Here is a 13,538-nt window from a genome sequence, read left to right on the forward strand (position 1 = left end):
ATTAACTAACAAACATAGTACATAAGATTTTCAATTTCATTTTTATCAAAAACATTAGAAAAAAATGCTAGATTGATTGATATTTGTTGTAACTTCGTCGACATATGTTGAAGGTTCTTTATTCTGGCTTCCTTGGCGATTATATCCGCGGCTGAGTTGAATTTTCTATTTGTAAATTTTACATGAGCTTGAGGAAGATCTTTAAGAATTGTCTTGATTCCCTGAACCGTGTTTTCGGCCGACCATGTTGGATTTATGTTGTTCTTGTTTATGTTGTCTGTCAAAATTTTACAATCAGTTACTATCGAAACACTAGACAAGACGTTGTCTCTCAGCCAAAAAACCGCTTGTTGTAGAGATTTTGCTTCCGCATGAAGAGCCGACGTAGCTGTTTCCGAACCTGCTGAAATGTGCATAAATGTCTGATGATCTACCGAGTACACAATATTGGCATATCCCATTGACAGGTCTTCTTTCTTGAAAGAGGCGTCTATAAATATTATCAAGTCTGCATTGATGTCCGACCATTTGGAATTAATCATCATTAACCCATAGTTTTCCAGTCCCTTTTCTTTATTTTGTTGGGGTATGAAATGCAAGAATCTGTTTATCTGGTCGATTAATTGTATCAGATATGAGTTTATCTTTTCAAAAACCTCTGAACATCTGTATTTCCAAATATGCCATATAATGGTTGAGATTTTTCCTACCAGAGTGACCAAATCTGGATTTAGAAGCCACCATTTAACCCATGATGTAATCGGATCCATATTAACTGAAGAACTTAAAATTCCTAGAGAGAATCTGAACCAAATAGCTCTGACGAAAGGGCAAGATCTGAATAGGTGATCCTCAGTTTCCTGAACTTGGTCATTGCATAATTGGCAGTTTGGATCAATTTCCTGATTATGTGCCCCGAGTCGCGAAGAAGTAGGTAAAGCTTTTCCCGCTAGCTTCCACACGAAAAGTTTAATCCTTGGAATTGCTTGAATTTTCTATATTCTTTTCCATGGGAAATCTCTTAACAAATTATCATCTTCTATAACTTGATTTGCTAAGTAGTTATAAATGTTCTTTGCAAAGAAAAGTCCTGAGCTATGATGTAACCATTGTATTTTGTCTTCTTCTTCTTTTTTGGGGGATATGGCTTGAATTTTCTTTCTATCCTCCGGGTTAAAATAATTATCTAGTTTTCCTTGATCCCATTTATTCTCTACCGTTATGAGCTCTTGAACTGTTGTTGGAATTGTATCCTGCGAGTCTGGTGGTTTCTATAGTATCTCCGAATTCGGTATCCATCTGTCTTCCCATATCTTGACTGAGTTTCCGTTTTTAACTTGCCAGACAAAATTTCCTTTAATTAAATCTAAACCTTTTCGGATGCTTGTCCATATCCAGGAGAGTTTTGAGATTTTAGAGGATTCTAAAGGATGGGAGTTTGGGAAATATCTTGCTTTGAGAATTTTTGCCAATAGTTGGTCTTTTTCTAAAATTAATCTGCTGGCTAGTTTAGTGAAAAGCGCTATGTTAAATTGATGAGGGTTTTTGATACCTAGACCTCCTTGAGCAATAGGCTTGCAAATGTATTTCCAGGCTCTAATGAATCCTCCTTGTCTTTTTTTTCCTTCTTTATTCCACCAGAAATTTCTTTGAATCCGATTTAGTTGATTCAATGTTTCTTTCGGAAGAGCAAGTACCTGCATTTGGTACGTTGAGAAACCTTGAAGAATAGATTTTATCAGTACTGTCCTCCCCGCTTGAGATAGGAGTTTGGATTTCCATCCTTGTAATGTGGATTAATATTTTTGTAGAAGCGGCTCAAAATTCGCTTTCCTATTTTTGTCAAAAAATAGGGGAGTTCCAAGGTATCTATCATTTTTTGTCATCAAGGGAACTTTAAGGATTCTGGCTATAATTTTCGCATGTTTAGGGTGATTTTTTGGGCTGAAATAGACACTGGATTTTTGTAGGTTTACCATTTGTCCTGTTATGTCCACGAAACTGGATAGAATTTCTAAAAGGTTTTTTGCTTCTCCTAGATCAGCTTTTGTAAAAAGGAAACAATCATCTGCGAAGAAAAGATGGGAAATATTTGGAGCATTTTTGTTGATGCGGAGGCCAGAAATTTTCTTATCCTTAATCGCATTTTCTAGAAGCCTAGATAGAATTTCCATGGAGATTAGGAGGAGATATGGAGAGAGGGGATCCCTTTGTCTTAGGCCTCTCATGGTTTTGAATTTAGATCCGGGGGATCCGTTTAGGAGAATTGAGAAAGAAGTAGTAGAAATGCACTGTGAAATGAGATCTATCCATTTTTCGTCAAAACCAAAGCATAGAAGAGCCTTTTCGATGAAACTCCACTCCACTCTATCGAAAGCTTTAGAGAGATCTAATTTAAGGCCCAAATACCCTTTTGTTGTTTTTGAAGTTTTCATATAATGGATGAGCTCACGGGCAATTATAATATTATCGGTGATTTGTCTTCCCATAAGGAAAGCTGATTGATTGGGGAAAATGATTTTGTCAAGGATAGGCTTTAATCTATTTGCAAGAATTTTGGAGATTAATTTGTACATGGTGTTACTTAGACTTATTGGTCTAAAATCACCCGGAATTTGTGGAGTAGATATTTTTGGGATAAGAGTAATGAAAAAGTGATTTAAAATCAGTATCAAGGTTTTCTTGGTTATCACATAATGCAAAAGCTCGTGAACGATTGTTATATCATCGATAATTTGCCTTTTAAATACGAAGGCAGATTGGTTTTGGCTTACAAGCCTATCCACCAATGATTTATGCATTCTTTCCTTTTTTTTTATTTGATAAAATAAATTATGCCTATTAATATTATTTATGATTTTAACAATAATTTTATAAGTGGCATTATTTAAACTAATGTGCCTAAACAGTGCTGCACATGTAGGCTTGGTAATGTTTCGTATTTAAGAAATGTAACTAAAAAATAGTATTTTATTAATGTGTTAATCACAACAAAACACTACAATAATCTTTGATTTTTATAAAGATAATATCGAACATTTACGAGGACCAAAATAAAATAATCTTGACCACGAGTTCTTTGAATTGTCATCCCGGAAAGGTTTGATATTCTCTTTGTGGGTCTCTTTATAAATCTTGAATTATACTAGTATTATCTTGCTAGTTTAAAAGATAGTGAAACATTGGAATCTTGTTAACTTGTAGTAGAAAAGATGGTAAAACACCCTGATCAAGTTATTAATTGCCAAGTATGTAAATTGAAGTAATTGATATGTATTCTGGGATCCAAACTGAAATTAATGAGAAATTAATACCTCTAACAAAAAGATATTACCAGCAAAAGAGCAAAAAAAAATGGCAACACTAACGTATTAGTAATCTTATTGGTACAAAAGCATTAAATCCCTCATACCGTTCAAAAAAGAGATTCTGAAAATCTAACCGTTTATATAGAAGCTATAGGTTACTTAAGATACTACTACAAGTATGGAATAGATAATAAATGAAAAAAAGAAGACAAAAGAGTGGCATGATATTCTACACTTTCAAACTTTCTCTGTTTGGGATCCTTCAACTCTCTTCTTCTGTTCTCTCTGTCTTTCTGGAACTCTCTGTTTCTAAGGTGAAATGCTTTTCTCGTGATATTTTCTCTTCTGTTTAATAGGTAATTCTTATAATTTCCTGGTGTTATTTTTTATTTCCATTTTTAATTATTGTCTCTGTGTTACATGCACCCACATTTTTCATCCTCTGTTTTTATCTTGTTTTTCTTCTTCTTCCGGTTTTCCATGGAAGAATTCAAAGTTATCTCTTCTTTATTTTCCCTTTCAATTTGCATGTTAATGTATCTAAGTAAGAAATTATAGATCTGTGTTTCCTTGATTTTCTCCCAATTACTTGAATGCAGGTTCATGAATGTGTCTTAGGTTTCTAAAAATGTACTGAAATTTGGTTTTGCAAATTACTTGTAGAAGTTGAATTGTGTGTTCTATTAAGAAATTTGGCAATTTTTCATCCATTAAGGGAATTTTTGTTTGTGTTTCTATTGTTGAATGACTTTCTATTTTTGCATGAAATTTATCACTATTTGAATTAGTATCTTAATTCTTATTTTTAGTATAATATTGCTTTTTTTGTAATTTGAATGCAGTTTAGGAGTTGGGGTTCATACTTTGGCTTATAAATATTGAAGCATTTCGTGTTCTAATGGTAATAATTCTATAGAAAAAAAGTTGGATTGCAGTTAAGGCATGATTGGAAGAAAAAACATGGGACGTGAATCGCCTCTACTTCTGATACTATTGACAGTAGGGTTTTTCTTTGGGACATATAACTTGTTAACAACTATAATTGGCCACAAGGGTACAGAAGTTGATGATTTGGATAGTATATCGGAGCAGAATGTGATCGATCCGGTTATACAGATGCCACGGAAAGTGAAACTAGCTCCTAAGTTACCCTTCCACATTGCACTAACTGCCACTGATTCTAGTTATAGCCAATGGCAGTGTCGAATTATGTACTATTGGTATAAGAAAGTGAAGGATTTGCCTGGATCAGACATGGGAGGGTTCACACGAGTTTTACATTCAGGAAAACCAGATAATTTGATGGATGAAATTCCAACATTTGTCGTTGATCCTCTTCCCGCCGGTCTGGATAGGGTGAGAACTCTTCTAGTATGACCATTTTTCAGTTTCATTACTTGTACTGTCTACAATTATAATGTCTTGTTTGTGCAAAAATGGTTGAATTGTAATCATTTTGTGTTTCAGGGTTACATTGTCTTAAATAGACCATGGGCTTTTGTGCAATGGTTGGAAAAGGCAAATATCCCAGAGGAGTGAGTTTATGTACAACTTTTTCTGTTTAGTAGGTTTTTCTTGGAATCTATGGAAAGCTTGATAGTTGTATCTCGGTTGCAGATACATATTGATGGCAGAACCTGACCACATCTTTGTAAAACCACTGCCTAACTTGGCGAGTGAAAAATATCCAGTGGCATTCCCATTTTTTTATATTAAGCCTGCTGAAAATGAGAAAAACTTGCGGAAGTTTTATCCGGAGGAGAAGGGACCAGTGACAGATATTGACCCTATTGGCAATTCTCCAGTGATAATTAAGAAGGTTAGAGAGCTTCTTGCTTTTTTTATAAGTTGGGGGGGGGTGGGGGGGGGGGGGGGGGGGGGGGGTGTGGAATTGATCAGTGGATGGAAGTTTACTCCCCATCTTTACGCGATAATATATTAACGTATTCCTATTAACAGAACTTGCTGGAAAAAATTGCACCTACATGGATGAATGTATCTTTAGGAATGAAAGATGATCCAGAGACTGATAAAGCTTTCGGTTGGGTACTAGAAATGTGAGATTTCTCTTCGAAATTGTAGTAAATTCCTGGTTTCCTTCCATAGGTAGTTTATGCTGCATCCACTCATGATATTTATTTGATGAACCCAGGTATGCATATGCCGTTGCTTCTGCGCTGCATGGAGTACAACATATTCTTCGGAAAGACTTTATGATACAGGTAGGATGAAGCTTATCTGCCGAAACTCCCATCTTTTTCTTATCAATGCAATGTATCAAGATTATAGGGATTAAGAGATGTTGTATGTTTGTTTTCAGCCCCCGTGGGATACAGAGATAGGCAAAACTTTTATAATCCATTTCACTTATGGATGTGACTTCTCTTTAAAAGTAAGGCCATTCTCCTCTCTATCCTTATCTATGAACATGGTGATGATGTGATTATGGTCTGAAATTGTACCCTCTTGCATGTGTTGAGAGTACAATGCTTATCTTTATTAGCAAACCCCATTTTTTGTTCAGCACATTCCCGTGAACTGTCTTGAGGTTTATTTAATGGTTCATTATTTGAACTTATAAGAATCACAAATTCATCAGGGTGAGCTAACATATGGTAAAATTGGAGAGTGGCGCTTTGACAAGAGATCATATCTTCGTGGTCCACCACCTAAGAATCTCCCGTTGCCTCCTCCTGGAGTCCCAGAAAGTGTGGTATGCTTATTTCCTCGATTCCTTTCTTTCCTTTCTTTCTTTCTTTTATATGTCCTATCACTTTGGTATATGTTTGTGTGTTTTTCTTTTGCTTTGCTTTTCTTTTTCCCTCTGCTGCTTCTTTATATGTGCATATTTCATCTTATACAAGTAGCTACAAAATATTGGGGTCCATCGATGTAGATTGGGTTTAACTGCATCCAAATTAACCTTAGAAAATAGTTTAATTTGTGAATGCTTAAATTTGCAGGTCACCCTGGTAAAAAAGGTCAATGAAGCAACAGCTAACATTCCTGGATGGGACACCGAGGACAAAGAACAAAGAAATGAAAACAGTTGAGATGAAGATGAGAACAATTTAATCGCCCGATCCGCAAGCTTTGTGCTCTGTTATCAGTCTAGTTCCTTTGACATGAACATATTTTACTTTACAAACCACACGGTGAGAAAAGAATACAAATGAAAGAAAATAGGAAGAAAATGTTTTTGGTGTTAGAAGGAGAATCCTGTTTGCAGAAGTTCTAGTTAATACCGTAGTAAAATATATCAATACTGTGTATTAGGTATATCACCATTTCATGAGACACCTTCATTTGAAGGTCAGCAGGGGAACTTCAATTGTGACACCCCCTAATGAAGTACAACTGCTGCAACATAATAAACTAAAAGATGACAGAATTGGCTCTATATGTGCACCATGGTGTTGTAATAGTCTGCAATCAATAAATTCGCTTTTGAAAATAGCGCCCCTAAAAGAGTGTTGACACAAAAAATCATCTCACTTCGGGACTCCATCCCTTTCCAATGATGCTTCTTTAGTACTTCACCCAGAAATGAAACACATTCACACCAGGATGCAAGGTGATCAGCACGGTACAGTCCTGTCACCTAAGCCGATAAAGAAAAGATAAGTTCAGGGTGGGAGTTGGGGTCCCGGATATTATGCCATCAGAGGAGCAGACTCAAGGTGCTCAAGAATATGGTAATCCAGACAAGCTTTCTCGGTTCAAAACTATCAACTTGAAAATGAAAAACAGGAAGTTCTTTTCCAGGATAAGGGAAACTGGTTGCACCTGGCAACCTGCTCATGTTTGATGTGAAGTGTTGCGTGTAATTTAACTAAAACGTAGACATCAAAAAAACACGGAGTAACAATTGAAAGAAGCTATTAAACTAGGAAATAGCTCCTTTTAAGAGAGATTGACCAAGAGAACTCAAGCAAAGCATGAAAATTACTGCCAAAACCATAAAAGGAGTACTAATGTTACTTATTCCAAAACAGCATGGTAACACTTCAATCCAGAGATAGATTCACCTTGTAACCGTAGTCATCAGGCGATAACCTAACAATAGATAATAGGATAATAAGACATTATTACATAAACCAAATTATTTTTAGGGAATGTTCACCAAGGTAACATCCCGCTTCGAGTCTCCATCCATATCCAAACAGCAACTCCCTACCAAATCACAATTTGATAATGCTTCTTCTCGTACGAAAATGAAACACGTTCAAGGCAACTCAAATACCACATTCCCTCCTGAACAACGATAAGGACAACTTGCTAGATTCTTCTCAGAGTCCAACGTAATTCTTTTTCCCTTTTGGCTGACCACCGAAGTCCTTGGTTGAAAACTTTCGAAACCAGTTCCACGGCCTCTGGTAAAAAAAACCTTCAATCAACGTCCAACCATACTGCGAGAAGATCCAGACAAGCGCAATTACTTACTCTTCTTTACTCTTCTTTAACGTTTCCATCACTAATCAAACCATTAATTCATTCCTCCAGTCTGGTAAGCTCGGCACTACATGCAGAAATAATAAAACTCAGCCCATCGTTCACAAGACAGGCATTACAATGTAATAGGGTGAAGCCATGAAAAAACATCAGTTTAGACGGCAAGAGTGGTATCCTACCCCTAGACACCAAAAATATCGCTAGAGAGAGGAGAGACAGATTACCTGTTTCAAAGACAGGTGCCTGCAATATTCCAAGACCATCCATGCTTCAATAGAAACTCTGTAACACTTAAAAGAGGGGGCAATCTTGGCAGACACCAGGTTGCAAGGTGATCACCACCATATATTCTTGCCACCTCGAGGAGAAAAAAAGATCATATAAGTTGAAATATCTTAGAAGATATATCAAAGCAGGAACGCAGTAAACATCCAAGAAAAAATATATACATTAAGAATATCGTCAGAACAAAAAGCTCCCTACGACCTAGGTAAAAGCCAGGAAAAACCAAATGAGAACAAGCTTACCATCTACAGTGCTGTAATGATCTCACACGAAGAAACGGCCGGACCATAGGGGCTGTCCCGGATAATTCTCCACATGAGGGAGAGAATCCTGATTTGCTTGCTGATGCTGATTCTGTTGGTATAACTTGAGGTGCTCAAGCAGCTGGTAATCCTGCCAAGTTTTCTCGGTTTCAACAGGAGCTTGTTGTCCAGGAAAAGGGAGGCTGGTTGCACCCGACGCATTGTTGATGTTATTAATCATATGGGGGTATCCATGTGAACTGCTGTTGATGAAGTTACTAGGAACCATGGTATTGGTTGATAAGGATAACTGGTACCCATCAAGCCATCGATAATCATCAAGCTGTGGAATCTCATTCTTTAAACCAGCACCAACAACAGGCTCATTCACTGCCTTGGGAGGAAGACTAAATCCAGGAGGGGGGCCAGGGTGCCTAACAGGACGACTCACGGGGCTTTTTCTCGAGTTTGCAGCCAGTGCTGCTGATGGCTTCATTGTGAGACTCTCAGCATTCGGTCCCGAATACATGGCATCAAACTTTGATGGTACCACAGCTTCAGCTGCTTTCCTTTGATCCGAAAACATACCACCAGCAATTAGACTGGTATTTTGTGGGAAAGAATGAGACACCATAGGAGGCAGTGCACTAGCATTAAAAGATTCTCCTGACTTGGCGTTCATAACATTCCCATTATCGACAACACTCAAATTTTTCATTTCACTATAAAAGTAATCCTGCTGATTTGTATGCCAATTTGGAACACTGGAATTGATTGGCTGTGGATGCTTAGGGACCACATTGGCATAAGAAGGAACTGAATGAGTACGATCATCAAGAGCATGCTGCGGACTCGGACTCTGGATTGGGGAAGTGTATGTTCCATAGTAATTTCCTAGTTCACCTTTGGAAGCGTTTCCACTGGGGCCATGGGCCACAGAAGCTGTGCTCAAACCAAGAGAAACAACAACATCAATGGATTTCTCAGCTACAGTAGGCTTGAAAACAATCTCTTCATCCTCCTCTTCTCCTTCCGTGTACAGCATCAAATTTTCTTGCTTCATGCCGTTCGGTTTTGGCATGTCTGATATAGCGAGCGAAGAAACATCGGGAGTTTGAGGTTGGACACCAATGGAAAACTTGTTCAGCTTCTGGTCAAAATATATTGTCTGATGATCAATCCGCACTACATCCATAAGAGCCTTCACTGCAGCTAAAATCCTCTGTGTACGAACCCTTTTCTCCTGTCTGCCACCATCACTTCCAGTGGAGTACTTCCTCGAAAAATCCAAAATGAGCTGTGCTGGAAGGAGGGGAACGTACCCTCTCAACTCAAAGTCCTCCCTCAATGCAAGACGGTTACCTGTTTCCCCATCATCGTACTTGCTCATCTTGAAAAAACATGTTTCATCTGCATCATCATTGCCAGAAACAGACCCAGCCAACATGAGCTTGTTCAAGAAAGATATACAGTGCTTCCAGAAGACAGATCTAGCAGTAGCCTGTTTCTCCTCCATTTCGCTACCAGCAGCAATATCTGGACGACATGCTAACCACTCAACAAAAATGAGGATGCCAGGAAGAAGATAGCTTGAAGAAGGATCACACAACTGTGCACATCTTTTAATAATATATCCCACAAACTCAAAAGCAACTACATAAGCATTCTGGAGCAGAACTGAACGCTGTAAGATCTCAGCGTAAGATAGACCCTCAGTTTCCTTATTCACATTATGGACGGTGAATATGAGAATCGCAATGAGCCTAACAAAGACAAGGCTATTCTCAGCAGCATCAGAACCAAAATTCAACACCTCTTCTCCACCTGAAGAAAGAAGCTCATGGATATCGCTGCTAACGGAGGAGAACACTTCTGTAAATGTTTCCAGGCTGGAAAAAGCAAATAAAGTGTTAATCATCAAGTTGATAGAAACAAAAGGTTCCAAATATTGTTGAAACGATTATACCTCGTTCTTGTGAAAAGAATGCCATTCAGTCGCACAAAACGAACACAGAAAGCTTTATACATCTCGGATATACTAAGTACTCTTTCTTTGGTCGAAGATGTTTCAACTGTGACATCTTTAGATAGATGCATCTTCTCCCTTTTTCCTCTCACTTTACCTGGGCTTTGCACAGGTGTAGTACTCACTGAAGAAGCTTTACTGTCCACAGGAAGCTGTGAGTAAATCTGGCGGTTCTACAAAAACATAAAACGGTTCACAACTCAGATAATTGACTTGGCTAATGACTAGGGAGAGTTCACTTGGTAGCTGAGAGAGTTAAAGAAGATAACAGAAAAGTAACACACTTCAGTTGAATTTCTACAAAGTTCACATCTTCACTTATCCCGTTCATTTAAATATTTGGCCATTTGGGTGTACATCACATTTTTCAGATTTTCTTATTTATTCTAGTCTCTAAGGCTGATGGTTTAAGATCATTTTTATTTTAATAGCAATACAAGCAAGGGCAACATCCAAAAAAAGGCCAGTGTGTAGAGAAAAGTGCCAGCATGTAACCACTTGAAATTTAGAAACCAGTACCTTTTCAAACGCAATAATTAAGTTATCTCTTGCGGTCGAGAAAGGGCTAGCTACAGCCAAACTTCGGAAGTACCGGTAAACTGACAACAGATCATCTCCCGAGTAGGAAGCCAAAATCGCAAGCTGGTAAAAATCAGAAATAAATTTATGCATATTGAAGGTAAAAGCCATTGGGACCAAAATACAAATACGGACTCAATAAAGGAGAGGGTGAAACCTGATGATGGGGGTTACCACTTGAAGGCCATAGGGAGGCAGCTTGCAAGTAGTAACTTGACGCGGTAGTATAATCACGAGCTTTAGAGTCCCCTTCTCCATAAAGACCTTTGTAGCGAGCTAGATCGCCCAAGTAAATCAGGCAACGATGACATGAGATCAACCCCTTCTTCGTCTCAATAGATTTTTTTCCATCCTTTGAGAGAATATTCTGATTTTCTGAATCCTCAGCTAAAGTCCCCAAAGGAAGACCATATTTAGACCGAATTTTGATTATAAGCTCATGGTAAAAGCCTGTAGCTTCTGAAAGAAACGTTTTAAATTGAGAACGGATTTTCTTAATTCTATCAGGTCGTCCAGGAGCAGGAGCTTTTCCAGCCTGTGCTGCGGTTGATCCTGTAGATGCTAAAGCAGCACTGAAGTGTGCTCTCAACTCCTCAATTCGTCTATAATGCAACTGCCAGAGAGCAAACTCTGTTTCATGTTTCTCCGAAAAGGCATGATCTTCGAGGATGATTGTTTCATAATTTTCACGCATCTGTTGCCATGCATTCGGATCTGAAGGGATTCTTGCTTGGGCTGACTTGCGACGCTTATTCTCCAACTCAATATTCTGTGAAAACATATTTTCAAGAGAGGGTGTGTCACATCCAGAATTAAACGGCAGGAAGAGGGGATAACGCAAACAAAAAAAAAAACCTTGTAGCCAGCATATATAGAGCACTTAAACAATGATAAAACTTAATCACACCAGAGACTGACCTTATTGTGAAGACGTTGAACAAGTTCCCGGGACGAAGGAGCAGAGTTATCCATCAGAATGGTCATTATCTATTCAACAACTGATGGGCCTTGGCTTCAAAATACATGACCTCAACTCAAATACGCAGCATCATTCTGCAGAACGGCATGCATAAGCAATTGTCCAAAAAGGGCAACAACAGACTTTCATACGCAAAGATTTAAAGAAAAAGAAATTGAAAGAGCAAAATAACCCGAAATCCATTATAAACGCTTAGAAATAACTGGCACAAACTTTAAGTGCCAGTTTCTCGTTATTAGTCTCAAAATTTTCATCCTTGCCTAAGGTTTTATTCTTTCAAATAACCAAACCCTTAATGCTTATATAACTGTATTCTACTCATAAAACAATAATCAAATTCAAATCAATCCATATTGTTATCCTGGTAAATCTAGTGCAGTTGTCCACCTCTAACACATCAGTACGGTCACTAATCATCTAAAACAACAACTTCAATCCCAAGAAAAATTGAGAGATACCCCAACTCAAACACTATAATGTCAAAAAAGAAATTACCCCTTATAATTTAAATTCTTATAATGAAGAAATAGCATCTCATAGTGCAGATTGCAGATTCCTATTCAAAAGAAATCTAACTAACACCTAGGAAATCCCAAAAAAATTCAAATTCTGGTAAGAAAAAGGAAAAAATTAGAGAAAAACAAGCAGGCAAGTACCAAAAATATGGCATAAATTTGAAATTTGTGGAAACCAATATGTACTCTAAGATTCAATTAAACCCAGAAATTGTATTCGAAAAAAGTAAGGAGGCAATTTATATAAATAATACTCACTTTCAAAATCAAATAGATCTGCTCAAAACTCTATTCAAAAAAACCCTAGACATACCAAACAAACAACTAAATCAAAATTTAAGAAAATAATAATAATAAATAACAGGAAAATAAACTAAGTTACCTGATTTCAGAGACGAAGATTTTAAACGAGTAGTAGAAGTAAAGAGAGATTTGAAAGATCGACTGATTAGGGTTTGGTTCTTTGGTAGTGACGTTGTCGTCGTTTATTTGTGTTTTCTTTTTCTTCTGTTTTTCTTTTCTTTTTCTTCTCTTCTCCCCTCCAAAAACAATGAAAGGTCTTGAAGAATCAAACTATCTAAGATTTATCCTACGCAAATCTCGAGGAAACTGTTTTAATGTATTTGGATTCGAGTGCGTATGCAAGGTTGTTGAAGACGGCAGAAGACAAAGGGGGAAACTAGACTTGTTTATTTTCTTTTGAGAGACTTTTTTTTTTTCCGTGTTCGCCAGGAACTGCTGCTTCGCGTATCGCTTACGCCTACCTAATTCAGTAATTTCAACTTACGTGGGTGCAACTCTCTTTTCCTTTGCCTGATAAAGAAACAAGCCTACGGAACTAAGGCCAACTGCTCTGGACGTTCAAGTTCAAGATTCGTTCTAATTCAAGATTCAAGTTGACGACTGGTCAGCTTGAATCACCTACTTTTTGTGATGATTCAAAATTAAAGAAGAACTGGGTATACCTCGGCCTGTACCAAGGCTCAGTGCTTTTGTGGTTAGCTGCTCAAATTCCAGTAACAACAATGGACCTGGTTCAACTACCATCAGTACCGAACGCCTATTTAAAGGTTTGCAATATAATTTAAGCTTGGTTGTGATACTGAAAACTTAGTTACCCAAACCCTATAAATGTCATATTTTGCTTGGAAT

The 13,538-nt window shown here is 37.6% G+C and overlaps 2 protein-coding genes across 5 annotated transcripts; one reads left to right on the forward strand and one right to left on the reverse strand.

Annotated features, from left to right (window-relative positions):
* The first annotated feature begins 3,554 nt into the window (after positions 1 to 3,554).
* Positions 3,555 to 6,495, forward strand: LOC113308451 (hydroxyproline O-arabinosyltransferase 3-like). Of its 2 annotated transcripts, none has more exons than XM_026556910.1 (9): positions 3,555 to 3,664; positions 4,151 to 4,664; positions 4,776 to 4,843; positions 4,926 to 5,127; positions 5,268 to 5,365; positions 5,461 to 5,530; positions 5,629 to 5,700; positions 5,908 to 6,021; positions 6,272 to 6,495. In XM_026556910.1, exons 2-9 carry the CDS (start codon positions 4,251 to 4,253, stop codon positions 6,359 to 6,361), a joined length of 1,128 nt encoding a protein of 375 aa, XP_026412695.1. In that variant the 5' UTR covers positions 3,555 to 3,664; positions 4,151 to 4,250; the 3' UTR covers positions 6,362 to 6,495. The 2 variants fall into 2 exon arrangements, with proteins under 2 accessions (XP_026412695.1, XP_026412696.1); XM_026556911.1 differs by having other exon boundaries at positions 3,563 to 3,622.
* A 758-nt stretch (positions 6,496 to 7,253) lies between these two features.
* Positions 7,254 to 13,028, reverse strand: LOC113307829 (protein SMG7-like). 3 transcript variants are annotated; one of them, XM_026556287.1, is made up of 9 exons: positions 12,769 to 13,028; positions 11,811 to 11,945; positions 11,050 to 11,661; positions 10,833 to 10,955; positions 10,254 to 10,486; positions 8,288 to 10,176; positions 7,985 to 8,118; positions 7,752 to 7,827; positions 7,254 to 7,681 (listed from the first exon to the last, which is right to left on the reverse strand). In XM_026556287.1, exons 2-6 carry the CDS (start codon positions 11,874 to 11,876, stop codon positions 8,310 to 8,312), a joined length of 2,901 nt encoding a protein of 966 aa, XP_026412072.1. In that variant the 5' UTR covers positions 11,877 to 11,945; positions 12,769 to 13,028; the 3' UTR covers positions 7,254 to 7,681; positions 7,752 to 7,827; positions 7,985 to 8,118; positions 8,288 to 8,309. The 3 variants fall into 3 exon arrangements, with proteins under 3 accessions (XP_026412072.1, XP_026412071.1, XP_026412070.1); XM_026556286.1 differs by having other exon boundaries at positions 7,254 to 7,827; positions 7,985 to 8,110; XM_026556285.1 differs by having other exon boundaries at positions 7,254 to 7,827.
* Between the last annotated feature and the right edge of the window lie 510 nt (positions 13,029 to 13,538).

This window comes from Papaver somniferum, chromosome 9 (assembly GCF_003573695.1).
Source record: "Papaver somniferum cultivar HN1 chromosome 9, ASM357369v1, whole genome shotgun sequence".
Classification (NCBI taxonomy): Eukaryota; Viridiplantae; Streptophyta; class Magnoliopsida; order Ranunculales; family Papaveraceae; genus Papaver; species Papaver somniferum.